Here is a 27,558-nt window from a genome sequence, read left to right as displayed (position 1 = left end):
CGCTATGTTGGAACAACGGTTTGGCTCGTGTGCGAGTCTTGGGTGTTTTTTTTTATTGCATTGCATTCGTAGAAAACACGCAAACACATTGATAAAAACGTTGTATTCCACGTTTGCATCGTGATAACAAACTCAAAACATTCGTCCATAACACCGTGGCCTTCGGAGGAAAAGTATATAAAAAGCGACGTTTCAGGCGATGGCCCTTCTCCATTGCGCGAAACGCACCCCCATGATGATATACTTTTCATTTGAAGGCCACCTCTGTATTATTGACGAAGGTGTTCAGCCTGATTATTATTTGTGTGTGTGCATCGACGCAGAGGACGTGGACATGGAGAGCCATGCATGTGCGTACGGATCCCCATGTCGCAGCAGCAATCTCAAGTTTGCAACAACAAAAAAAGGTTGAATCTCGAACACGAAAAAATATATATATCATTGACGAGCTACTTTCGCTCACGACTATCTCCGATTGTCTCCGAAATAAAGTTGTTGGCTGCGAGTCGTGATACGCTGTTGATGGGCACATCAGCAAGTTTAAGGTGGGGGGGAGGGGCAAACTCCACACCGTGCCCACTCCTCCCGCCGCGCCTTCAAACTAAACCCGAAGTGTTACATCTGACACCGTGACGTCGAAGCGCGGGACCCCCCCCCCCCCCAAAGCGCGGGGCCCGGGGCGGTCACGCCGATTCGCCGTGTACCCCAGGGAGGGCTCTGTGAGCAGTGGCAGAGCGGACTGGGGCCAGGAGTCCGACTGTGAAACACAGAAGAAGAACTCTTCTGTGACTCCAAGCTTCACTACACACCGCCTTGGTGCCGATTCCACTGCAGATGCATTGTCGACTTGCCTGCACGCTTACACATTCATGCGCTTTTTTTTGTTCGCTTGTAAAGGAAACGATTGATGGATGCGGAGGGTCCGAGTCAAGCACTTACTTCTTCTTCTGCTTCGCCATGCGACCGGCCCATATAAACAATCACACCATCATCACCATCATCCGTTTCGAGATTATACTTCTCCGTTCCTTCCACCATGTCCATTGTAACTCTGCAAGTCGCTCGTCAGCCGACGTCGTGCAGCTGCTGTTGGGTGCCGTGCGTGTGGCGCACAGCGCGCGCTGGCACCGTGCCCGACACCCGGCCGCTTCCCCCCCCTCTCCCCACCACCACCACCCACCACCACCACCCACCACCAATCCACCCACCACCAATCCACCCACCGGCCCACCCGACCCAACCCCACCACCACCGCCTCTCCTCCCCTCCACTCTCCTATCAACACTCCCCCTGACCCACGCAGCCCGTGCTTGCTATACCACCACCCACCACCACCCACCACCACTACCATTCTTCGGCAGACTCTTCAACGCAGACGTCCACACACCCCACCCACCGCACCGCCCTTTAAAAAAGGCACGCTCGTAATCAAGCAGCCACAACGATTTATTTGCCTTTGACGTTGGACGTGATTATACCGACACACACATATATATAGTGTGTGTGCGCATATAGTGTGTGCGTGTGTCAGGCGTTATGTCCAAGTTGACCGAACGTGAGTGTCTCTCTTAACGGGGGTTGGTTCAACTCATCTTGGCAAGTTCCAATGAAGGAAGAGATCATGTATGAGCTATGTGACCACAAGATGTACATGCATGTGCCGTGCAACACGAGACGACAGGTAACGTGTCGATTGCGTTCAAACGTCACTTTTCGCTTTCACGTTGCTTCGTTGTGAACGGCTTACTCACAAACACGTCACTTTGACGTTACCTGCTCCGAGTTACACGTTTTATCCACTCGATATCTTTCGTAAATGGTTACTGTGACAATTGCCATGCGCTGTTTCCTCTCTCCCCCACTCATAATAAATCGGGTTAACTCTGTTAAATGTGGCAAAGTGTTGAAACAATACTTGTTTGTGTGTGTATGTACTGCAGAGCATTATACCCTTTATACAAAATGCCTTGTTATATTGAATCTGTAATGCGGAATTTCACACGCAACACTGAATTGTATTTATACATGTCCCCGTAAATGCACTGCGTAGTTCGAACAACATCGCAGGCATACACTGCTTCCTAAATTTGACATCTTTCCGTGATTTTTAATGTTCGGCTAATAATAACAACGTGAAGTTAATGTATCATGTAGTGCGATGTGCCCTGTTCGTGGTTCGGTCTGGGTGATTGCTCACAGTGCTCGCCCGAACAATGTGTACGTCAACCACGCTGATTATAATTGTGTGGTATTACTGCATATCATTTTGTGCCAAACTAGAACCTGTGCCGTAAAGAGAGAGCGAGAGTCCTTGCTGCTAAGATACGGTGGTTTCACCAGCGTTGATTCGAGCAAGCGTGATTGCTGATGAGCAACTGCGTGTCGAAATCCGTTCACAGTTTCTCTATGCACGTTGAACTTATTTCCAAACTGCACGTAGCCGGGTCAAACTGTACCAAATCACGCTGCTGAACGCATTCACTCACGCCAGGAGGTTGTGCGGCTGATGAGTTGTTCAAGAAAAAAATATGTTTGCTCTGTGGGGAGACGAATATGTGGAGGGGAGACATTGCTTATTTATTTTATGCATCGACATGTGGGGGAGGGAGGGGGGTGCCTTGGGTGAGTGTAATTCTAACCCCCACCTCGACCTCGATTCGTATCGTGCAGAGGAAGAAAAAAGAGAAGAGATGGCTGATGACTTTCCTTCTGGTGGTGGGACTCTTGCTGGTGGGCGCCTTTCTGCTGCTGCCACTCTTCTGGGATTCGGAAAGCCAGGGCCAGTCTGAGTCGGAAGGGGTCATCGCAGTGTGTGAGGACTCGTGCAGGTACTGGGAGTGCGTGACGCGTCAGTGGTGGTTGTTGTTGTTGTTGTTGTCAGGGCCTCTCATTCGATATTTTGCGACGACGACGACAAAAAAAAACGTCGCTTGCAATCTTGTTAGAGGGATTACCGAGAGTAAGGCAACTACTAACCGCTGGAGTTTAGAGTACGGCGCAAAAGTATAATCCGATGAACAGGTTTGTCAAACCTATAATATAGGGTTTTGGGTTAGATCGCGTAAATAAATGCGTCGTTAAACCCGCCACCACTCGACACAGCCAATTAGTAAGGTTTGTCACGTCAACAGAACAATTCGTTACTAGTACAGCACAGCGGTGTGTTGGAGGGCAAAGCCACAACATTTACAATCTGAGTTCGACGTTTCGTGAGTAATTTCAACAAGCATCATCTGGCGACAGGCAGATGATGATAACCTGATGATGCTAATCTGGCTGTCGCCTGATGATGCTGGTTGTAATTACTGGCGAAACGTCGTACTCCAATTGTAAATGTTGTGGAATTACTATTTAAAGCTTTCGTGACTGCAGGGATTCATCTTCTTGGTTCTTTCGGTAAAGTCACGTAGAAGGGAAGTAATAAAATAATAAAAATAAAACATAATAAAACAATTATTTTATTACTTCCCTTCTACGTGACTTTACCGAAAGAACCAAGAAGATGTGGAATTACTGTCCAACACACCGGCGTGCTGTACTAGTGACGAATTGGCACGTTCTGTTGACGGGACACACATTACTAGTTGGCTGTGTCGGGTGGTGGCGGGTTTAACGACACATTTATATATTTACGCGATCTAACCCAAAAAAAACCTCTTATGGATAATATTGTTCGTGGAAGCCTACGCGTTAAACTGTTAGATGCGGTGCCGTGAGGACAAAGTAAGACGATATGGATGTGGCAACATCATTCCTGCAACAGCCGTCCCCAGACTGTTCTGGATGAAATTAAGCACTGAGTTTTTTTTGTTTAATCCTCAAGTGTCCACCGGCAATCCGGTATCCAACGATTTTCTCCCACCAACCACCCTCATAATTCGATAAATGATGCCGGGGTCAACAATTTGACTCAATAATTGATTATTATATTACATTTTACACTGTGGTGTTGAATGTCGTGCCTCTTTGGGGGCTGCAGTGATCACATGAACCCATTACTCAGACAACTATATAAAGATAAAGGCCCACAATAGAGCTATTTTGTTGGGTTAGATCGCATAAATATAAACGTGTTGTGAAACCCGCCACCACCCGACAGCCAATTAGCAAGGTTTGTCACGCGAACATCACATTTCAATTCGTTACGAGTGTAGTGGTGTTAACTACTCGCTGTTCGCAAACTGAGAGAGCGGATCGTAAACAAGGTTTTCCCGCTCAATCAAACGGTCAGGGTCAAATGGGGTGAGGTAGGATCCAAACGCCAGATTTGGAAGGACCAATCGGAGGGTTCCACAAGGTGGCCGGGGATTGGACAACCCGGCCACGAACAGGTATAAAAGCCAGAGCGCTGAGAGCTCTTGGCCAGTTCTGCTACACGAAGACCCAAGTCGGCCGAAGACAGATAGGAACCTGGACCAAGCCTTCCAGCCCTTGTCAGGGCTGGGGCTCAGAGTAACCAGTGGTCAGGGGAGATAGGTCCTGGATAGGACCCTGGCTCCCAGCCTTCCCGCCCTTGTGAGGGCGAAGGGCTCAGAGTAACCAGTGGTCAGGGGAGATAGGTCCTGGATAGGACCCTGGCTCCCAGCCTTCCCGCCCTTGTGAGGGCGAAGGGCTCAGAGTAACCAGTGGTCAGGGGAGATAGGTCCTGGATAGGACCCTGGCTCCCAGCCTTCCCGCCCTTGTGAGGGCGAAGGGCTCAGAGTAACCAGTGGTCAGGGGAGATAGGTCCTGGATAGGACCCTGGCTCCCAGCCTTCCCGCCCTTGTGAGGGCGAAGGGCTCAGAGTAACCAGTGGTCAGGGGAGATAGGTCCTGGATAGGACCCTGGCTCCCAGCCTTCCCGCCCTTGTGAGGGCTGGGGCTCAGAGTAACCAGTGGTCAGGGGAGATAGGTCCTGGATAGGACCCTGGCTCCCAGCCTTCCCGCCCTTGTGAGGGCGAAGGGCTCAGAGTAACCAGTGGTCAGGGGAGATAGGTCCTGGATAGGACCCTGGCTCCCAGCCTTCCCGCCCTTGTGAGGGCGAAGGGCTCAGAGTAACCAGTGGTCAGGGGAGATAGGTCCTGGATAGGACCCTGGCTCCCAGCCTTCCCGCCCTTGTGAGGGCGAAGGGCTCAGAGTAACCAGTGGTCAGGGGAGATAGGTCCTGGATAGGACCCTGGCTCCCAGCCTTCCCGCCCTTGTGAGGGCGAAGGGCTCAGAGTAACCAGTGGTCAGGGAAGATAGGTCCTGGATAGGACCCTGGCTCCCAGCCTTCCCGCCCTTGTGAGGGCGAAGGGCTCAGAGTAACCAGTGGTCAGGGGAGATAGGTCCTGGATAGGACCCTGGCTCCCAGCCTTCCCGCCCTTGTGAGGGCGAAGGGCTCAGAGTAACCAGTGGTCAGGGGAGATAGGTCCTGGATAGGACCCTGGCTCCCAGCCTTCCCGCCCTTGTGAGGGCGAAGGGCTCAGAGTAACCAGTGGTCAGGGGAGATAGGTCCTGGATAGGACCCTGGCTCCCAGCCTTCCCGCCCTTGTGAGGGCGAAGGGCTCAGAGTAACCAGTGGTCAGGGGAGATAGGTCCTGGATAGGACCCTGGCTCCCAGCCTTCCCGCCCTTGTGAGGGCGAAGGGCTCAGAGTAACCAGTGGTCAGGGGAGATAGGTCCTGGATAGGACCCTGGCTCCCAGCCTTCCCGCCCTTGTGAGGGCGAAGGGCTCAGAGTAACCAGTGGTCAGGGGAGATAGGTCCTGGATAGGACCCTGGCTCCCAGCCTTCCCGCCCTTGTGAGGGCGAAGGGCTCAGAGTAACCAGTGGTCAGGGGAGATAGGTCCTGGATAAGACCCTGGCTCCCAGCCTTCCCGCCCTTGTGAGGGCGAAGGGCTCAGAGTAACCAGTGGTCAGGGGAGATAGGTCCTGGATAGGACCCTGGCTCCCAGCCTTCCCGCCCTTGTGAGGGCGAAGGGCTCAGAGTAACCAGTGGTCAGGGGAGATAGGTCCTGGATAGGACCCTGGCTCCCAGCCTTCCCGCCCTTGTGAGGGCGAAGGGCTCAGAGTAACCAGTGGTCAGGGGAGATAGGTCCTGGATAGGACCCTGGCTCCCAGCCTTCCCGCCCTTGTGAGGGCGAAGGGCTCAGAGTAACCAGTGGTCAGGGGAGATAGGTCCTGGATAGGACCCTGGCTCCCAGCCTTCCCGCCCTTGTGAGGGCGAAGGGCTCAGAGTAACCAGTGGTCAGGGGAGATAGGTCCTGGATAAGACCCTGGCTCCCAGCCTTCCCGCCCTTGTGAGGGCGAAGGGCTCAGAGTAACCAGTGGTCAGGGGAGATAGGTCCTGGATAGGACCCTGGCTCCCAGCCTTCCCGCCCTTGTGAGGGCGAAGGTCCTGAGCGACCAGAGGTCAGGGACCCGCCGGGCCAGCGGCGGGTCAGTGTGCCTCCCCTAGGTCCAAGCCGGAGGACGCTAGGGCTAGCGGGGAGATTAGATAGACAGCAAGTCCGGAGGCTGGTCCTCCTTAGAATAGGAGCTAAGCGTGAGTGTGGAGCTGTACAAGGTCCGGAGGCTGTATCTCCTCAGGGTAACGGGTGAGGGGACCATATACCCCTTTGTGTGATAAGGACTGTGTAATAAGACAACTAACAGTGTGTGCCATAAGAAGTTTATAAGTCCGTCCTTTACAACACTGCACGAGTACCAGCACATCAGTTGTGTGTTGAAAAGTAAACGCACAACATTTACAATTAATATGTATGCGATATAACCCCCCAAAAAAACCTCGTGGATAATATCGGTCGAGAAAGCCTCCGTGTTCAAGGTAAAGGTGCAGCCCTGCAGTGTCCTGCTCACTCCGCTGATGGTGGAAAGGCCCCCACTAGGCGGAGCTAGTGGGGGCTCTGATGGTGGAAACGGGAGTTCAGCAGAACATGTGTGCGCGTGTGCGTGTAATCTCTTTCCTTTAGAGTTTCTCTCAAAAATAAATCCCCCCCCCCCCGTGCTCATTCAACGGAGGAATCGCAAAATCGACACGAAATCTTTCCTAAATCCACCGCTCCATCTCTCTCTCGCTCTCCTCGTGGCGAGCAGACATTGGCATCGAGCTCCTGAGCAGATTTCTGCCATCGTGCCCAAGTAGAACAGAATCGCGAGCAGCCTCGCATCTGCCCAGTCAGCGAGGCGCTGTTCGTGCTCTGGGCGAACGCAGCTTCTGCTAACGGGGTGCGAACTTTGGTGGCCTGGCTGTGTGGGAGGCTGTGCCGGAAACGCGTTCCGAATCTCGCCTTGCCGGTGGTGTCATCTATTCGTGGCAATGGGACTATATCTTCTTGCTCATATATTTGACATCGCCTTTTTTTGGCGTGCAATAGCAGCAGCACCACCATCATCAGCAGCAGCAGCGGCGTCGTCGTCGTCGCTGTTATCGTGTTCGGCGCACGCCGAGGGGTTTCACGCGCACCGCGCCATTCCCAGCCACGCGTGGTGCGTGGTGGTCTCTTGTTCCCTGATTAGCCCCCGTGGATGTCTGTGGGCAGTTGGCCAGGGCGCGGCGAGGAAGCTGTCGCAGGCGAACTGTGGGAGTTGCCGCGGGTGGGGAGGTCGGGGGTCCAGTCGGTGGCTCGATGCCCGGGGCTGTACGCAATCCTCCGCGCCTCTCCCTCCCACCCCACACACGGATTCATTGTCAATGCAATAGACGAGCACAGGGGCCCCAATCACTTGTCAGTATGAGTGGAGCCATCATCGACAACCATTGTCTGGGTCCGTGTGGGTGGCTTCCCATCTGGAGTTCAACTCCCAGTCTCTGAATTCCCTTGCGGCTTCGGGGCTTGTGGTCCGCGAGTGCGGGGTGCGCTACCAGGTGTTACATATCGTTGTCCTTCCTCCGCACCACCGATTAGCACGGTTAGCAACGTACGGTGCGAAAAAAGTTCAACATACTTGATGATGATGGTGAAGATGTGATTTTTATTTAAGCGCATTTCACAACACAGCTCTCAGTGCACAGGCTGGTGCCATGTCTAACACATTATTACAACTCGTTGGTGAAATTCAAGGTACAGACGATAATAATAATAGTAATGAGGGTTAATATAACATCAATGTAAAATGTTGAATGCTGCACAAAGATTGCATTGGCATTAGTGCCCTGTGCCAAAAAGCCAACTTTTTACACGGCCAGCGGCTGCCGTGTGGCAGGGGGATGGAGAGGGATGGAGAGGGGGGTGGAGAGAGGGATGGAGACGGGGGTGGAGAAGGATGGGCGCCTCAAACAAGGTGAGCATTTGGAATGCGTCAACATCGCCACTCGGAAGAGACAAAGGCGGGCCCCGGCGTGGTTGCTGCCCACCTTACACCCCCTGGTCTGGCCGTGCCGGCCTTCATAGGCGCTGCTACTCGCTAACAACACTTGCCCCGACGGTCTGTTCAGGCGTGGGGGGGGATCTTTGTCTTTGTCGCGTGTCAGTGCCTCGCTGATGGAGAGCGTTCCCGACGGCATGGCGTACGGCCCCAACGCGTCCATGCTGCAGCCCCTGCACCCGGGATGGACGCGGCTCGCTCGCTCGGCCCAGCGCACGCTGCAGGTCGCCTCCTTCTTCTGGACCCTGACGGCCAGCGACCTCGGCCTCAACGAGAGCAGCGCCCAAGAGGTGACCCCCCCCCCTCCTTCCCCCCCCCCCTCCTTCCCCCCCCCCCCCGCGCCAACTCGTGCCCCGCTCGTCTGGGGTTCTCGGTTTGCTTTTTGTCAGGTTGACACGGAGGAGGCTTTCGCGAGCAATGTCATCCATAATATCGCTTTTTTGGCGGTTAGATCGCGTAAATATATAAATGTGTCGTTAAACCCTCCACCACCCGACACAGCCAATTAGTAAGGTTTGTCATGTAAACATAACGTGCCGATTATTTACTTGTACAGCACGCCGGTGTGTTGGAGAGCAAATCCAGAACATTTACAATCTTGCTTTCGTGGTGGTTCCCAGGGGCGCAGCTACCTAACAGCTGGTGGGGGGGCTATGCAAGATCCGACTGTGCCCCCCCCCTCCCGACTCGCTTTTACTTAAATAGCTGCGGATGGTTTTTAACCCCACATAACAATAATATGTCGGCTACAACTACAACTTTATATATTATTATTCTTGACTTTACCGAAAGAACCAAGAATATGAATCCCTGCAGTCACGAAAGCTTTAAATAAAAATTCATATATATTATTGTTCTAATTTTTTAAATATTTTTCCCCTTAACTTTTATCACTCGTTAATCTGTTGATTCAGGGCCCCCCTTGTAGCCGACTAGGTCCGTGTGCGTCGCATCACGCTGCCACATGCCCCCCCCCACCTCAGTAGCCCCTATGGTGGCGCAGCGCGTGTTTGTGAGTCGTTGGCAGCACAGCTGGCGCCTCTGACAGTCATCTCAGTCAGCCAGCCCAGGGCACCTGCTGGGTCTGTCCCGTGACCTCCCGTCACGTGGTTCTCAAAGTGGACCTGGCCTGGCACAGGCGCCGTGGTGGCGTCGCCGTCACTCGTTGGCGAATAGCGGCTGTGTGGGTATTGGGGGAGCGGTGGGGCAGCGCTTGGCACGCGCTGCACGCTACGAACCGGACCACCCGAGTCAGAGTCTCTCTCTCACGGCCAACATCGGTGACGGTTATCTGAACGGGTCCCTTGGGCCTCCCTTAGGTCGACTCAGGTTCAAATTAGTATGCACGTGGTGTGACGTGTAAACATCGCCACAAGGGAGACAAAGGCGGCCGGGCGTGCACACCCTCGCGTGCTCGCTATATTCGAATTCCATTTGTCATTGGCTTGTGTGATCAGAACGTTCTCTGACCAGACGAACACCTCTGTAAGGTGGCTTGCACAGCAGTGGGCTTGCATCTTCCCAGGATGGCTGGCCCTGGTGGTGTGATGCATCATTACCCCGATGCGTGTGCATCGCAATTCAACGATCATTTACCTAAAACTAGAAAACACGAAGAGGAATTTGCCCCCTTCTCAAACCGAAGCCAAGAGCCGCCTCTGACCCAGCCCTGACACAGCAGGCACTGCCAATGGAGTGGAATATAGTGGCTGTTGTTGTTTTTAATTGCTTCACAGTTGTTGCGTGGGGTCGCTTTCTTTTGTTAAATATCAAACGCACATACCGGAGAGATGTATTCAGATACGCACGCCTCATTTACGGGGTTGACCCAGCCCTCGCAGGAGAAAGGTTCACGTCCAGTTTTAGCCAGGGGCAAGCGTTTTTGCAAATGCCAAGAATTCGGGGCTGTGACCCACCGCCAGGACAGTTTGCCACTCTTGCAAATCATGTCACAGTATCTGTCCCTTGGCTTATTACCGTGCAGATATGGGAATGCAGTATTACGATTGCCGCCAGAGCATTAATATTCTCCAGACTTAATTGTGCACATACAGTTATTTTTTATTTTACATATTTGTCTTGTCGACAGAAATCTAATTACGATTTCAAGTACACATTCGCAAGCTAATCAGTTATAGCTACTAAGTACATTCATTTTTTTTCCTTCATGAATGCTTTGAGCAGTTCCAAAAAAAACTGCTTTAAGTTGGGTATCATCATCATCATCATTTACCATGGTCAATCCACTGGTAGATGAAGATGCCCCTAAGCCGCCACAACCTATCGTCACCCTGCGATGGCGACAGGTATTGTGTGTGGATGGGGGTCATCTGACCGACTGTACTTCTTCACGCTGGTCAGTGATGGTTGGTGAATGCGGAAGGGAGCTCCAGGTCAGATCAAATATCACGAGCCGCTAATATTCGCCATGACCAGAAATATAACTCCGATTGGCGGCTTCACAGTATGTCTGAATGTTGAACCTCCTTCGCACCGTACGTAGCCAATCGTGCTAATCGGAGGTGCAAAGTGCAGTGCACCAAATAGAATGATATTACTTTAAAAAATATGTTCATAGTGTTCTGCAGTGCAGCATTTTCAAAGCATCTGCCATAAGAAAACACACACACACTTGTAGTTATTTTAGTTTGTCTGCGACAATATTCTTTATTAAACACACAAGTGCTGTGTGTGCTTTTTTTTACAGTTTTTCTAAATTGTTCATTTACACGTAGAGACAAACGAGTTAGAGAATTTCCAATGTGTAAAGTCATTGTGGTATGCCCTCTACTCCGTCCGCAATGTCAACAATAGTCACACTTTCTCTCGGTGCAATGATGTTGTTTTAAAGTCACTGCTTCCTTGCAGGGAAAAGACCTCTTGGATCTGCTGCTATCGCTGCCTTCCAAGGGTGTAGCGGTTTCAGCCGTGTCTAGCAACAGCATCGTGTCCGAAAGCACCGACTTTGCTAACCTCACGGCCGCAGGTACACAAAACCTAACGAACACCCACCTGTTAAATGTCTCCATCAGAGAGAAAGTCATTCTCGAGGTGGCCAACATTTTTCTTTAAAAGAAACGACCTTGTTGGTGTTTTATGTTTAGTTTAGTAGCATACCACAGTGGTGGATAAATGCGAGTCAGTGGCAGATCCTGTGGCCTCGAAATCCACTGCAGAGGAATTTGTGGTTTTGTGTTTGTCGGCTCTGAGACGTGCCTTCGTGTTGTTCGGCACAGTGTCCGACGTTTCCATGCGCTGGCAGAACTGAATATAAATCAAATCAGTTTCCTAAAACAAGCTGCCGACGGCACGTGGAACAAAACGTCGGACATCGTGCAGAACGACACGCGGCACTACCCAGGCACGCGCCGGAGAGCTGGCATGACCCAAAGCATAATTTGACCATTTTAAGAAGGGCTCGGCAAAGTTCGGAATGTTGACTGCCAGTGAAAGACGCGGACCATATTGTCCCCGAGGAACAGGAGCGATTTTTACGCGTGAAACGACGATTGATTCTTTTGTTAACAATGCCTGCATAAACGCATTCGGCGACGTAACTTATCACTGTATTTATAACGTATGCAAATTATATGCACATTACACAATAATATACATTTAGGCTAATGGAATGAAAAGCGTAGACCAGCCGAGACAGAACGTATGAGACAGACAATACAAAATGAGACTTAGTTAAAACAAAAAATCCGCCAAAATATGAAATCCTTTATTAGAATCATGACGTCAAATCGTGGCGATTCATTCCATCGTCGGGGAAGGTGAGTTGATGATAATAATAATTATACATTACATTTATAAAGCGTATTTCTAATGTGTATTCAAGGCGCTGCCTTGAATTGATTGCTGTTCAGTAAGTTGGTGATGCTGGAATTTGGTCAACACTAAAGTTTAATTAGTGCAGTATTTCTAACCTCCTGCCAAGTACGCGCACACATGCCTTTGACACGATTGCTCCCAGCAGACAATGAAGCTAAGCCCAATTTTGGAATGAAACATTTCGACGATAAAACTACCAGCGTGCAAAAAAGTGCGTGACTGATTACATGCAATGTATGGCTGCACGACACGAATGCAATTACTCGGAGTATAAATGCATTGCAAATTGACGGTTGCAAGGCCCTGTGTTTTATGACGCATGGTCTCAACTCTCAATTCGTTATCTCACATGATGATGATGATGATAAAAAATAAACTCTCTTGCCATCTTTTGTTATCACAGGAGCACAAATGAGGCACACTTTAGGAAGAGTATCTTAGGAAAATACAACTTAGAAAATTATAATTTGGTAATTTATACTTTCGTGGTATTTATTTTCTGGTGATTACACGCAGCACTGTGGAGGCATCGAGGGTTGTTGGACTACACGAAGGTTGTGCAACACTCTACCTGTGTGATTGAAGGTGCCATCGCCTGGCTTGCCAGGATGAGGCAGCACAGCAAGTTGACTTTTCTCCATCTCTACGGGGATAGAGCGTTGGCCCCTCGCACGCGTGGATTTTATGCGTGTGCTCCGGTTTCCTCCCACACTCATAAAACATAAAAAAACGTATTTGCAGGATCCTCCTGAATACGAGTCATTGGACTCGTATTTCTGGATAATTAATAGTATAATTTTTCTTATTATTACAAATGCGGATGGTTTCGAGGTTTAAATTGTTGACAAAACCAAGCACGCTGTGTGGACATGTGAAGAGACGCGCTCACACACCGAGCTACAGCTGCTGCTCGACATGCGCGTGCTGTGGGGAGCGGTGGCGCAGCGGTTAGCGCGTTGCGCTACAAACCTGGCGTCACCAACATTAGGCCGATTCAGTATTAAATGAGTACCTGGTGCAAACAGATGCTCAACATCAACGCTGCGGTGACAAAGGCGGCCGGGCGTGGTGTTGGCCACCCACCCCCTCGTGTGCCGTACCATCCTTCATAGGGGGCTGGCTAACAGCACTCATCCCAGTAGTCTGTTAAGGCTACACGGGGATCTTTGTCTTTGTCTTGTCTGTGGTGCAGGAGCGCAGACCCGCGTGGTGGACATGTACCGACTGACAGGAGGGGTCATGCACAGCAAGATCTGGGTGGTCGACAGGAAGCACATCTTTATTGGGAGCCCGAACATGGACTGGAGAGCCATCACCCAGGTGCCGGATTTTCCAAAGCAACCCCCCCCCCCCCCGTTCATGAGATAATGACACCAATTTACAACTTGAACAGTTTAACTTTAAAAGAAAAATACGATTGTGAAGAAAAAAAAAGGATTGAAAAGTTGTCTTTCTTGACCTCGGCTAATTATGTAGTCATAATATTACGTCCAAGTACAGTTATTGTCCTTCTTTATATACATACAGCGTATGAATGTGTTATAAGGAGTTGAGGCTCTTACATTTAGAAGTGTGATATGACAGCGATGCACAACTGGATTCGCAATGCAGAGGTCGCCGGTTCGCTTCAATCTCTCGACGCGGCAGCTCAAGCGATGGGGCAAGTTTCTTAAACCCCCCCCACCTCCAGCCCATCGCTTCTGTCCACCCAGCGGAGCGAATGGATTCACCGGAGTTCCGGAACGGAACATAATTCCAGGCTACTACCGCCATACATTTCGTGTAGTACTGTGAAGCCTGTTCATTAATCAGAGGCACTCTGCCCCCCACCTAGGTAAAGGAGCTGGGAATTGCCATCTACAACTGCAGCTGCCTGGGAGAGGACTTGGCCAAGGTGTTCGAGGTGTATTGGCTGCTCGGCCGCCCCAACGCCACCATCCCAGCCCACTGGCCCGCCAACCTGAGCACCAGCATCAACAAGGAGAAGCCACTGCAAGTGCGCCTCAGTGGCACGCCCACCGAGATCTACATCTCTGTAAGTGCAGCAACACCACCACCGCGAGCATCGTCGTCGTCATCTTCGTCACGCGCACGCGTCTCAGCACGCTTACCAGCCAGCGTATGACACAGTGCACATTACCGTCGTGTATTATATTATGTAATGTCATTTATAGCCCTTTGACAAGCCACTGTCGATTGAAGCCCTCACCATGTTGTGTCGGTTGGGGGGGGTTGTTTGGCCATACTTCACCACGCTGGTCAGTGTCGGTTGGTGAAGAGAGGAGGCCCAGGACTTGTTGAGATTTCACTCACAACCGATGTTCGTTATTGCCCGGAATCAAACGCAGGCTTCCTGGAGCAGTGCACTAACCACTGCACCATCACTCCACCCCATGATTGGGTAACATCATAACTAAAACAAGTGTACTGAGAGTTAATTTATAAACCACATTAACACTAAACTAAGCCTCAATATTCCATGAGGTTGTATGTCAATATAAAGCAAAATTACGTACAAATTTACAATTTACTTTGTCACAAATGACATAAATTGTGATTGATGATGACAAAAATGATGGCCGATGACCAAGAGCAATGATGGGGGTGACAGCCAAGGAATGGAATGAATGGAGCGATGAAGGCTGCTTGGGTAGGTCTCCATCCACCAGAGGATGACAATGAATGACGATACTGATGATGTAAGATCACGCATGAACCCACGGCACAGGCGCCGTGATGACGTCACCGTCACTTAGTGGCGAATGGCGGGGTATTGGTATTGGTGGCAATTTACGAAGTGCCCATCGCAACAAATGTTTGCCCACGTGACCCCTTGACCTTTCGCCTCTTCCGCAGAGTTCTCCGCCGAGCCTGTGTGCCACGGGCCGCACCTCCGACCTCGATGCCATCTTGAGCGTCATCGACTCGGCCCGGACGTTCGTGCACATCGCCATCATGAACTACTTCCCCATCAAGGAGTTCCACACACTTCCCAGGTGCTTCTCAAAAACAAGCGTCGCGCCAAATCCGCTCACGCTCGGCCTGGTTGCCGGATAACCCTTGTGGCCAAACCGAATTGGGGGCGTTGTCTCTTCAGAATCCGCATCTGCCCAGCTCAAGGGTTGGGTACAGAATTATTTTTCAATCGCATTTTTTTAAAGAATATAAACGAACAACTTAAGGAGCCATCCTAGCGTTGAGTAATTGCAATGAAATGCAACCTGTGTGTATAAATAAGCTCTATGTCGGATCATTATCATAAACAGGATATTATAAAATAGACAGCTCTTCTTGTCAATAATCGGATTCAGCTTAAAATAACCACAGTTTACAAATGTGTGAATTGAAGCATCCCCTCATTGAAAACAATACACATCTGAACAAAATCCTGTCCGTGCGCAGACCGTTATCTCCGTGGGAAAAGAACAACATTTACTTGTTCGAGGCATTTAAATCCAGGAAGCCCATTTGAGAATGACACATCCTGTTCCTCGTATGTAACACAAAAATTACAGCCATTTGTCAATGTGGTGCCGGATGTAGGCCTCCCCAAACTGTGCCGGGCTTGGGCGTTCTTTCACCATACTTCACAACGCAAAATTCACTCCCAGCAATCTGTGTGGCCGATGGGATGTGTTAAACAAGCAATTCAGTTGTTGTTTGTTCTATGCTGAGGGAAAGATGTGGGCAGGAGTGCGAATTGGTTGCTTTCATTTGGGCTCACCACCCCAGTCGGTGTGGGTTGGTGCAGAGGCGACCCAGGACTGCTTCAGAAATCACTGAAGCAGTCCTGGGCAGCAATCCAACTTAGGTTGCCGTCTTCCCAGTGGTAGGATGATATCTAGTACAAGTTATCGACTCATACTGCTTACACTTGCAGTAGGGAAGCTTAAAGCTGCTACCACTGAGATCTTGGGTTTGAATCCCCGCAGCTGCCTGCTGTTAAATTTGGTTCCCAAGTGTCGTGAGTTGATGGTCTCAGCCTGGTCACAAGTGGACCGCACAAAGCACCATCACATTAAATTTAGTACTGCACTTAATTTAGCTAAAGTCTAACGTCACCGTCACATGACAAAATCTACTCTCATTGACGGAGCGGGTGGGCAGGTGCTGCCCCCTTCTGTGCGAAACAGAGGTCACGTGAGGATTGTCGGAGGCAGCTCTACGGCATCTGCTTCCGTGGGACAATTTCTAACATGAAGGGGTCACGCTGCGCTGCGGGAGATCCGTAACGCGACGTGATGCCGATCGCGCGAACCCGGCTACGCAATTATATATCCACTCCAAAGCCCTGTTCACATTTTTTTTACCGGATAAAATTGTTGGGGGATACAAAAAAAAACCCAGAGGCGCTAACCGGCAGCGCCGCTCACTCGCCAGGTACTGGCCGGCTATCGACGAGAGCTTGCGCCGCGCGGCCTACGAGCGGCGCGTCCACGTGAAGCTGCTGGTGGGCTGCTGGCACTACACGCGCACCTCCATGTTCATCTTCCTGCGCTCGCTGCAGGCGCTCTCCGACAACTCCACGGGCTGCGACGTCGAAGTGGTGGGTAGTGGCGGCGACGGCGGTGACGTCCTAGACCAGGGGTGTCCAAACTTTTTGCAAAGAGGGCCACATTTGATAAAGTGAAGATGCCCGGGGGCCAATAGTTCATTCTGACATTTTTTTAACCACAAACGTTACATGAAAATACACACTTATAAAAAAATGTCATTGTCACAATTACCTTTATTTTTCAAATGACAATGTAACCAAATATAAGCCACTCAGGCAGACGTGAACAACTCTAAAAACGCAATTCTGCCTTTCATTCAGTCAGATAACATTGAACAAATTGTATAGAATACCTTAAATTTCCATGAGTTTTATTATGTATTTATTCTGACAGAGCTGGCGAGCCATAAATAACACATCATAAGACCGAATCTGCGGGCCGTATGAAATCTGACCGCGGGCCGTGATTGGCGCGCGGGCCGAACTTTGGACATGCCTGTCCTAGACCATCGTCCAGCAGTTTGTTAGCCAGGGGTGCCCCCCCCCTGCCCGCCAGCAATCACTTGCTCACGCCACCGCTGGCCAAAGAGCCTCCCAGTGGAGGGAGCCTCGAGATAATGCCTCGAGATGAGGGTATTTGGATTCATTTTTCACGCTGATCAGAAAGCTTGGATATGGTGGGGAGTAGCCACGCTCTACTCCACCACGAATGAGCTGCCGTTCGACTAATTGTCGTACACCCACTTATACTGCCGGGGAGGAATTTAAGAAAATTGACCATTGCATCACGGGGGCCTTTGGCAGCCATGTGGATAGCCGAGTGGGTAAACATCATTGCTGGTGAGCTGGAATGCAGAGTTGATGGTTCATTTCCCATAATGAATGCAATCGTGTGATGGGGCATTGAGGAACATTTGCAGACAATGTTATTGTTAAGGCAATCTACCACGTTTGCTTTTAAACCTTCAACCTTCGTTTTTACGAGAGTGAATTCATCGCCACCATTTCTTCTGCCACCACATCGCAGCCTTTCACTTCCAGTGTCAAGTGTTACCGTGGGTGTACCAGCACAGTGGCGGTCTCCTGTGGCTTACAGGGAGCTCAAGGACCCGTGTGCGTGTGATCTAACGATGAGGCTGACGCGAGCGCTTCTCTTGTTTGCCGCTCAATAGAAAGTCTTCAAGATCCCAGTCGACGAGCACCAGAAGTCGATTCCTGCCACTCGTATTTACCACCACAAGTTCATGGTGACTGAAAACACGGCTTACATAGGTAATGGACACCCTTACGGGCAAACACGACTGCAACCATACACCTATTACTCCCACGAAGGAGCATAAACCATCGCCACGCAAACTCCAGTCATCCTCGCAGCAGAGGCGGCTTTTGGCTAACCATCGAACAAAGACGGTTACCGCATCGCGCGCTTTTAAATGCGCTTCTGCGGCCGTCTGGAAAGCTCTTTCTTCCGATATTAGGAAGCCACTGGAGCTATGCCCTTTTAAATTTAGATTGAAAACTCATTTCTTGAGAACCGCCTTTTGTGTTTAGTTTTGTTGTCCTTCCCCCATACCTCCGTGGGCTACGTACGGTGTGAATGAAGTTCAACATACATACATAATCACCAGCTCTAATAAAAGCAGTAGCATGATGGTCATTAAGCGAAACATTTTTTAAGTGAGCTACAATCATTCTACCACATTGGTTCGTGATATTTCTTAAAGGTTTTCATACAGCACAACACGATGAATAAACTAAAAACAAAGTTAATGTTTTATAATCGTTGAATACGCATGGATATTCACAATACGCAGATTTTCACTTCGAATTATAATAGTTTGAAATGTTAAATATCAGTGTCACCCAGCACCGTGCATATGTGTGCCACGTTATAGTTTCGGCTTAAAGTCGGTGGGACGGTTCACACCCAGGTGTTGAGAGTTAATGTTCTGTCTCAACTTCTTATATAATCCACACAATCACCACTGTCAATGAGCGTCACATAAGCCACATTTGACATTCCTAATCGCCTTAATCTATGGTTTGATCCACACTTGGAAAGTTGTGAGTTCAGTCATCCAGCTGAGGTTTGGCCTAAGTGAGATAATGAGACCTAAAGTGTGTACCTTAAACTTAATCACCTCGAATAAACTGCGGTGTAAATATTGACAATTCTCCGAGCGCGTGGAACGAAACGTTGGACATCACGTCAAGCTACACAGCACAGCGGCGAACATCTACCTGCTGATATTCATGCATTCTCTAGCCTCGTCGTCTACTCCAGTGTCAACAGCCAACCTTCTAATCGCCTTCTTTCACATTCCCACCTAGGAACATCCAACTGGGCGGAGGACTACTTCATTGACACGGCCGGGGTCGGTCTGGTGATGAACGAGACCAAAGCCAAGCTCGGCACAACTCAGGGACCCGACCGGGGTACCTCGGGGACAGTTCGGGACCAGCTGGAGGCTGTGTTCTCCCGGGACTGGGACTCTGAGTACGCCCACAAACTGACCTCTCGCTGGGCCATGCAGAACATATGTCGCTGAGCGTTGTGCGCGAGGAACCGGCCCTCCAGGGCGAGGGGATTTCTTGCCGAAAAATCAACACGTGAATGGACCAATGGAATGTGTGGTTGAAATTTAGTTTTGTTAACTCATGGCATATCTTGCGTTTGATTCCATTTTGCCACTTAAATTTGGTTTGGCCACGCTTATTGTCTGCAGTCTAACCTGATTGACAATGAAGATTTAATGCGTGGAATTGAAATCAATTTTGAAGAATTCTTTACTTTAAAAAAATCTATCGAAAAAACAGCACGTAATTCTCTTTATCAAGACCTTTAAAATGAAACAAGTGATTTGACTTAAGAGCATGCCTGCTACTTGCATATGGTACATAGCGTAGCGCATTGGTAAAATGTGGTGAAAGAGTATCTACTCTGCAGTGTTTTTTTGTAAATTGCGCACAAATATTCAGAATGACAACCGTGTGATGCTTTAAGAATGGACAAAACAGCTCACGGGTAAAGGGGCTGATTCTTAAAGCGGTGATCTAATTAAACTTGAATTCAAAAATATTTTTTGTTGTCACTGAATGTGGAAAAGCAATCACTGTAAATGAAGCAGACTGGTTGCTATCGTGTCCACTATATTTTATGTTAATTACGAATGCAAGGACGCATTTAAAACATTCATTACAAAGACCAATTTGCTAATTCTTTAGAATTAGCATTCAAGAGCCTCACAATATGACATGTGGATTTAACCTCAAATGGTAACATGGTACAGCTTCATGGGACACAACTATAATCTGGCCAAATACTTATCTGGAAAATTGTAAAAAAAAACACATTAGACCGCTGGAAGGTTAATCAGCTGCTGAATTTGGTACAAAATCGTATCCCATGAGTACACCATCACAATCTTCAAGTTCACTGGGTGAGCCAATTTAAACACGGCGAGCTGCATATGTGAGGGGTTGCATTTTTTTCCTGCTTTTCCAGTACGGTATATGTCGCTGTTGATGTTTTTATAAAATATAAATGTCGATGCAAAAGATTATCTTGGTTAATGCAGGGTAACAGTCCCCACGAGGGGCAGTATATTTGTTTATCAGTATGCGTTTGCCTTGTAGGCGTTCTGCTGGTTGAGGAGAGAGGACTTTTCTGAGACAGAAATTGAGATGCACAGATGTACTTTGAACGAGAGTGTACAGGATCCTCTCTGGAGTATTCCACTTAGTTCTGGGTCGGCAACCTTACAGAGAAGAAGAAAACTTGTTTTTGTCTTTGACCAAAATAGTTTGAGAGCCGCATCACACGCACAGCTTCCTGTATACAGCAGACGACAAACACATTCTGACTTAAATAAACAAAATAAGTGACGGAATAAACTTTGTCTCCTCAGTTTTCCCCCCCTCCCTTTAGCTATTCTTTAACAATGCAGTTTAAACTGTTGTAAATGTTGTTGTCACCGAGACATTCAACAGTGACCCATTCCCAGTGCCAGATTAAGCTAGTGCGAGGCCCTAAATAAAACAAGATATGAAAACACAAATTTTTTACTTACATAGTAAATTAATTGTATTTTTTTACTTGCTATACAGCCATAAAATACGACAAATCGCTAACCTTAAACACCCAGTCACTCATAAAAGTTGAAGGCAATATAGTACTATAGTAATAGAGCAAGTACAGAATCACTGAACCGGAATTGCTAGCTTGAAAGCATTTAGCGCGGGGCCCTTGAAAAGTGCGGAGCCCGGAGCATATGTAGCTACTTTTGCTACTACGATAATCTGACACTGCCCATTCCCTGCCATATTTTATAAATTATCTTGACCTTAAATTACGTTTAAAGATTTCGTTTTTTTTTAAACGGCTGCCCGCAATGGGAAACCCACCCGGTCTGCCCACCAAGTCTGCCCACCCGGTCTGCCCACTCGGTTTGCCCACCCGGTCTGCCCACCAAGTCTGCCCACTCGGTCTGCCGACCCGGTCTGACCACCCAGTCTGCCGACCCCTGGGAGTCGTGTCACGGCCCGACAGGAGATCGCGTTTGTTGCAATGGGGCCCCGACTGGTGCCAGGAGGATCGGATAGGAGAAGCAGAGCTGCGTTGAGCACGGAACTTTTGCTCCAGCGCCTGAAACAGACCATTGCATATATATCGCAGTGCCTGAGAAAGTAATTGAAAATTCAGAAGCTCAAAAAAACAACGTTTTGGGAAACATTCCAGGGGTTTCCACACATTCCAGGTCAAGTTTTGCGCTTTGGAATAAATACGTTGGTGGAAGTGCACGCGTGTGAAAAGCACTGTGGAGTTGAGGAAGGTGGTTATTATGGTCAGAGGTTTACTATTACAGCATAGCCAGCACGTAGAGCAGAATTGGTGATGAGTAGGAATCTTTGTATTAGTTTTATAAACTTAAATCATGAATACACAATTGAAGAGGATGACAATTGGAAACGCTAGGTTAAGGAATGATATAACTCAGGACAGAACGTAAAGATGTGGGGGGGAAGAGGTGGGAGCGAGACGAATCGTAAATCAATGTCAAGCTATACTTTACTGTATGAGTAAAATGTTTCCTGCCTGGATTCCTGTCGGCTTGGCTGGCGCGCGGCCAAGTGCCGCGGTGGTGGTGGCGTCACCCGCATCTCGCCACACTCCGCCCGGCCGTGTGCCCCGCGCAAATGCAGCAGGAGAGCGAGGTGGAGGAGGAGGGAGACAGAGGAGGCAGGGAGATAGATGAGGTCGATAGAGCAGTGGTTGAGAATAGGTTTTCCACTTTTTTCTGGCAACAAAACAGGTGTTAAGATGTTAAAACAGCAAACTGAAACTTTTTACAAGGAATCATGGCTGCATTAACCGCAATGCTTGTGGTCCCATGATGAGAGCAGTGGTTCTTAACGTGGTGTGCACGCACCCCCTGGAGATGCGAGACAGATTTCATTAGAAGGGAAAGCATCGAAAACACACGTAGGTACAACTAATTCTAGATTTGAAGCTTTCGTGACTGCAAGGATTCATGCTCTTAGGTTTCTTTGGTAAAGTCACGTAGGTAAAAGTAAATAATAAAATAATATAAATAATATAATTTTTTATTTATTTATAATTATATAAAATAATATAAATTATAATAAAAATAAAATACATTTTTATAAATATTTATTTTATTTCTATTATTGTATTATTTATTATTTCTTTTTAGCTACGTGACTTTACCGAAAAAACCTACTAACTACTTTGTTTCATTACACCTATGTATTTATTAACATTCTATATTTTTAACGATTGCAACCCAAAGGAGTGCAGGCTGCAGTGAACGGTTAAGAGCCACTGAGATAAAGGAAAAAAATATGGAAAAGAGAGGGGTGGGGAGATAACGCCAGTGGGCATCAAATGGGAAGGGAGCAAAACGGAAAGAGGAGAGCGAGGGATAGCGGCAAGCAGTGCAGAGGGAGAGGCAAGAGAGATGGAAAGGGAGAGGGGGGGGGTAAGGAGAGCGAGGGTGGGCGAATCAGGGAAAGAGATAAGGGGAGTGGGTGAGACACACGAGGGAGGAGAAGGGACAGGAATAGAGACAGACATCGAGATGTAAGCCAGTGACGCGCGGTGAGGTCAATGGCTGGGGAGGCACTGGCTCGTGTCAGAGCCAGATTCACACACTAAGGGGGGCGTGTCCTCACGGAGGGGGCGTGTTCTTATTGAGGGGGCGTGTCCTTGCGGAGGGGGGCGTGTTAGACACGTCCCCCTCAGTGAGGCAGATGTGATAGCTGCTTCCCCTGGTGCTTTTTCATTGCGGTTTCTGACGAGACCAGCGAGCTTAAATATATTTATACACATACGTGAAATAAGTTACCTGGAGTATGGAAGGCGAGGACATGAAATGAAGGGGTCTACAAACATTACATTGGTGACATACTGAGATAGTAACAGACACGCGCTTATTGCCCGCGCTCCATCCAGTTACTGAGGGGTTGCGTAATCAGGGGAGGCTGAGCTCGTCGCTGTCTCACCTCTCGTCTCTTCCTGTATTTGCAGCGGAGCTCCGCAAATTTGGCGATTTTGACTATAAAAATTAATGGAATCGTACAGAAATGACATTTATAACACAGATCAGTGGAAAAATCTTAATATTTATTTGATTTGATTCTTTTTTTTACTTTTCGTAACAGCTATTTTCATAGAGTATGACAAGTGAGGCTCTGCCTCCCCTGCCTCCCCTGACCGCACGTCCCTGATGTACACAAACCTCTCAACCCCTGACCAGTGCCCTCCCTACCTTATTACAGACCAATTCCCACCTTATTGGTCACCCCGTGCCCGTATAAATCTCAACGTTCATCCTACAAAGTCCCATCACAAGGGAGAAACACAAACAAATCGACCAAAAAATATTGCCCGTATTCAAACGGCTGTACGCCGTATAGAGCTGAAAACTCAATTTCCCTGTACAAGATTACGGAGTAATCTGGATGGGTTGACAGGTATGAGAGAGACAAAGAGAGGTCGAGATAGCTGGGATGTACACAGTACAAAGAATGCAAGAGGAAGATGGAGAGAGACAAGGCTCTCTATATAAGATTAAACGTTTTGCTGGCTGGCTGGCTGTTAGACGGACGGTCACATCCGAAAGCCGTGCGGGTTGCTATTTAAAATAAAATAAATTTCCCGTGGCAAATGTTTGACATGACTCGAAATAGTGTTGTACTGTGTTATGGGTACTGGCTGTGTGTCTTCTTTTTAAATAAACATTCAGATTGAGAAAGCATAACCGATCAGTTATCAGATGGTATTTCGTGCCAGGTTTTAATTATTATTATGACACTTTTATATAACTTGCCATGTTTGTTTATATTCTTTCAAATTTTTGACACTTTAATATCTTCGGATCTACGAAGCTTAACGAGCTGACATTTTTTGCACAGACTCGTCTCGCGTGACAATTCAAGATTTCGTAAAATAACGATCCAGGTCCCGCCGGTCCTGGATTTATTCGTGTGCTTTTTAACACATTCCTGCGGAGGGAGCTGGTAGGAACGTTGGGTTGCTCGGTCAATGGCCAGGGTCAACGGCGGCGTGGTGTATTCCGCAAATATGGCCGACTGTGAGGGCGGCCACAAGCCGGCGTGAGTAGGTTAAACGTTGAGTTTTATAAGGGCACCACGGGGTGACCAGCCCCTCCCCACCCAGCCCCACCCCTCCCCTATCCACCCAGCCCCACCCCTCCCATTTTTGGATGCGCGACGGACGGACACAATAATCCCCTGTGGGCTGGTGGAACCAGGTGGTTCCTACCACTAAAACTTAATTTCAATAATGAATACTCACACATTCCGATTTCAAATCTCGAATGGTCACGCCCAGCTTCGAGGGCAAACGCCTCGTCCAATCAGAGCGGCTGCTCTTGCTGGGATCCCACTGACCAATGAGAGGCTCGCTTACAACGCCGCTCGTCATGGCGCCGGAGCGGCTGCTGTGCCTTCGTTCTCCCTTAGCGCGAGACCAACAATTAGGACAATTATAATGACTCCTATTGTTAAAATAATGACATAGTTATAATCGTAATACATATCATTATCACTTGCTTTGCCATGCCACATCCGAAGCGCTGAGGGCAACATGGTTATTCTGAAGGTGAGCGAGCAGTTGAGAACCGTGGTCGTGATTTACAATTAAGTGCGCGAATTCCATCCCTATTTTGATCGGCAAAATGTTCTAATTATGATTGTTGATTGTATGATTGTTGATATAAATGCCTTAAGTTAAAGGGCTAAATCTGTGCATATTCGTGCATTGTTATAGCATTGCAATCAATGTGTCTTACCTACTTTCATACAGTAGAGTACTTAATGATCGCAAATACGACGATTGTTTTAAATGTCATTTCACTACTTTGCAATCGGGGTGATCGTTATTCTAATTGTAATAGAACTTGCCGCGTGCCAAGACCGTTGTATAGCAATGCGCATGCTTTCATTTATTGTAGGGTCAAGGGTTGACATAGGCAAGCCATCATTGTCATCTCTCATAGGGTCTTTAAATAGGTACCACTTTGTGCTGAGTCGTCAGTGGTTGTTATATATGGGCCCTGCCATGTGAATGTGGAATTTCCACTGGTGGAGACGAGTGCTGTACACTGCTCATAGGAGGCATAGATATCTTTTGTCAATCCACTGCTGGATGAGGGCCTGCCCACGCCGTGCTGTTTGTGGAGGCTTTTGACCATACTTCACCCCGGCTGGTCAGTGCGGATTGGTAAAGGCGGGCAGCATAGACGTACAGTACAACTGGATATAAACAAAACGTGGCCCCGCAGCCTTATGACAATGGCGGGCACCCATCCAGGCACTGTCCAGGCTCAGAGCTGTTTGGCTTTCGAGGTCCGACCAGTGCATTCCAAGTCCGGGTGATTTGTTCATAGTGATGCTGTTCTTAGCAGTTAACATCTCGCAGTGGCGAGATGTAAACTACCTCACCTGGTATACAGGAAGTCGTGGGATCGATGATGACCCTCAAGCCTGTATATTTGGAGTTTGCATGTTCTCCCCGTAGTTGCGTGGATTTTTCTCCGTGTCCTTCGGTTTTCCCCTCCACATTTAGAAACATGTGCTTCGAGTATTTCTTTGCTATAAATTCCCACGTGATAAGCCACTTCATTGGGCTATTATTTGTGACCAGGTCACTTCTGAAAAAGAGATATATAGCTCTAGTGGGCCTTACCTGCTCAACTACAATAAGCAGTTAAATAGTTAAAATAGTTTTCATGGTAAAACAAAATTAGGTAAAAAAATATGTTTTCAATGCACACACTTTTATTTGCACTTAAAAGTAGAAAATACATTCTTTTGACCTCAGAATTAATCAAATTTGATGTGCTGAATAAAAGTGGGTGGCTTCCTTTCGATGTATTTAAAAACATTTAATGCAAGCCACCCACTTTTATTCAGCATATCAAATTTGATTATTTCTGGCGTCAAAATAATGTATTTTCTACTTTTGAGTGCAAATGAAAATGTGTGTATTAAAAACTAGTTTTTTTACCAATTTGTTTTTTAAAACTTACACTTCACCCTTTCGTTTCTCTTGAATCGCTCAGGTCATGTTTTCCCTTGTAAACCTTCATATCATGTACAGTATAATTCACAACCCCTGTGGGCACGGCAGGTTCCAACCAACCAACCAGCCGCCACCACCATTGTGCGGGATGACAAGCTGTGCTCGATTCCATGTGTCTGCTGTGCTAGACTCGGATGTCCCAACAACTGGCTGGGCTCATCGAGTCGATCACGTCCCGTGGAGAGGACTGCACGCCCCAAAGTCTTTGGAGGCGTGTGTCACCATGCCTCGGTTATACAGCGGAGAGGATGTACAGTAGATCATCATCATCGATTATTTGACGGCTTCCAACATTATCCGGCAGTCCCGGGCTGATGCGGCGAAACTGGCAAAAACCCGCTGCAAACGCTGCAACCACGTGTATGATAAAAAAAAAGTTGCTATGCTTGCTCCCAGTGTTATAAAATATTATATCCAGTACATTATACACTACATACAACAACAAACAATGCATATGCTGCTGATGATGAATAATAGAGGGCCTGATTAAGTCCATTAAAAGGGGGCCCTAAAGATGATCCAAATAACTACCGACCTTTCTCAATTTTGTCCCCGTTGATGAATATTTTAGGAAAATAATTGAACTACCAAATTAGCAGTTTTCTATCCGAAAACAATCTCTTATATCGAAACTAATCTGGGTTCCGAAAAAAATACAGCACCACATCTGCTGCATTAGACTCTCTTTATCACATTTACAGTAGCATTGATGATCAGCAATACTGCGCCAGTCTTTTTCTTGACTTGTCCAAAGCCTTCGATATAGTCGACCACAACACCCTGCTTGGTAAACTAAGTTGCCTCCGTTTATCCAAACATGCAGTGGAATGGTTAACAAATTACTTATTTTCTCGCACCCAAACTGTATTCATAGATGGTTGGAGGTCAAGCAGTGTTAAGATAACAAAAGGGGTTCCACAGGGTTCCATCCTCGGCCCCCTCTTGTTCTCTCTTTATGTCAATGACTTGGGCACTGACCTGGATCATTTCAAGGTAAATCTGTTTGCAGATGACACGATACTGATTACTGCTGGCCGCTCTCCGGATTACATGATTGCTAAGCTCCAGGGTGATTTCAACAAACTACAACATCAGCTAGTTGCTCTTAAACTAATCCTGAATATTCTTGGTTCTTTCGGTAAAGTCATGTATAAGGGAAATAATAAAAATAAAACATAATAAAAATGATATATATCGACAATTATTTATTTTATTATTTCCCTTCTATGTGACTTTACTGAAAGAATCAAGAATATGAATCCCTGCAGTCACGAAAGCT

General features: G+C 48.1%; 1 protein-coding gene and 1 long non-coding RNA gene across 2 annotated transcripts in view; both read left to right on the top strand.

The window, feature by feature from the left end:
* Nucleotides 1–1,352: 1,352 nt before the first annotated feature.
* On the top strand, nt 1,353–19,857 carry LOC144729588 (5'-3' exonuclease PLD3-like). Its single transcript, XM_078609945.1, has 10 exons — nt 1,353–1,681; nt 2,671–2,828; nt 8,432–8,615; nt 11,194–11,311; nt 13,352–13,479; nt 13,994–14,194; nt 15,016–15,155; nt 16,540–16,705; nt 17,827–17,926; nt 18,986–19,857. The coding sequence occupies exons 1-10, from the start codon at nt 1,607–1,609 to the stop codon at nt 19,201–19,203; spliced, it is 1,488 nt and encodes a 495-aa protein (XP_078466071.1). The 5' UTR covers nt 1,353–1,606; the 3' UTR covers nt 19,204–19,857.
* A 4,746-nt stretch (nt 19,858–24,603) lies between these two features.
* Nucleotides 24,604–27,558, top strand: part of LOC144729587 (uncharacterized) — a 36,282-nt gene continuing 33,327 nt past the window's right edge. Inside the window, exon 1 of the long non-coding RNA XR_013587729.1 lies at nt 24,604–24,797. This is a non-coding gene — a long non-coding RNA (uncharacterized LOC144729587). The remainder of the gene's footprint in view (nt 24,798–27,558) is intronic.

The sequence above is a fragment of the Lampetra planeri genome, chromosome 33 (assembly GCF_965212315.1).
Source record: "Lampetra planeri chromosome 33, kcLamPlan1.2.h2, whole genome shotgun sequence".
NCBI lineage: Eukaryota > Metazoa > Chordata > Hyperoartia > Petromyzontiformes > Petromyzontidae > Lampetra > Lampetra planeri.
The sequence above is the reverse complement of the archived record's forward strand: the minus strand, read 5'-3'. Positions and strand labels throughout refer to the sequence as shown.

What these genes read in the sequence shown, in the direction of transcription:
- LOC144729588 (XM_078609945.1), top strand. Translation starts at nt 1,607, where the DNA reads ATGAAGGAAGAGATCATGTATGAGCTATGTGACCACAAGATGTACATG. An exon ending in ACTGGAGAGCCATCACCCAG is followed by an intron (nt 13,480 to 13,993) that starts GTGCCGGATTTT and finishes CCCCCCACCTAG; the next exon opens with GTAAAGGAGCTGGGAATTGC. An exon ending in CGGGCTGCGACGTCGAAGTG is followed by an intron (nt 16,706 to 17,826) that starts GTGGGTAGTGGC and finishes GCCGCTCAATAG; the next exon opens with AAAGTCTTCAAGATCCCAGT.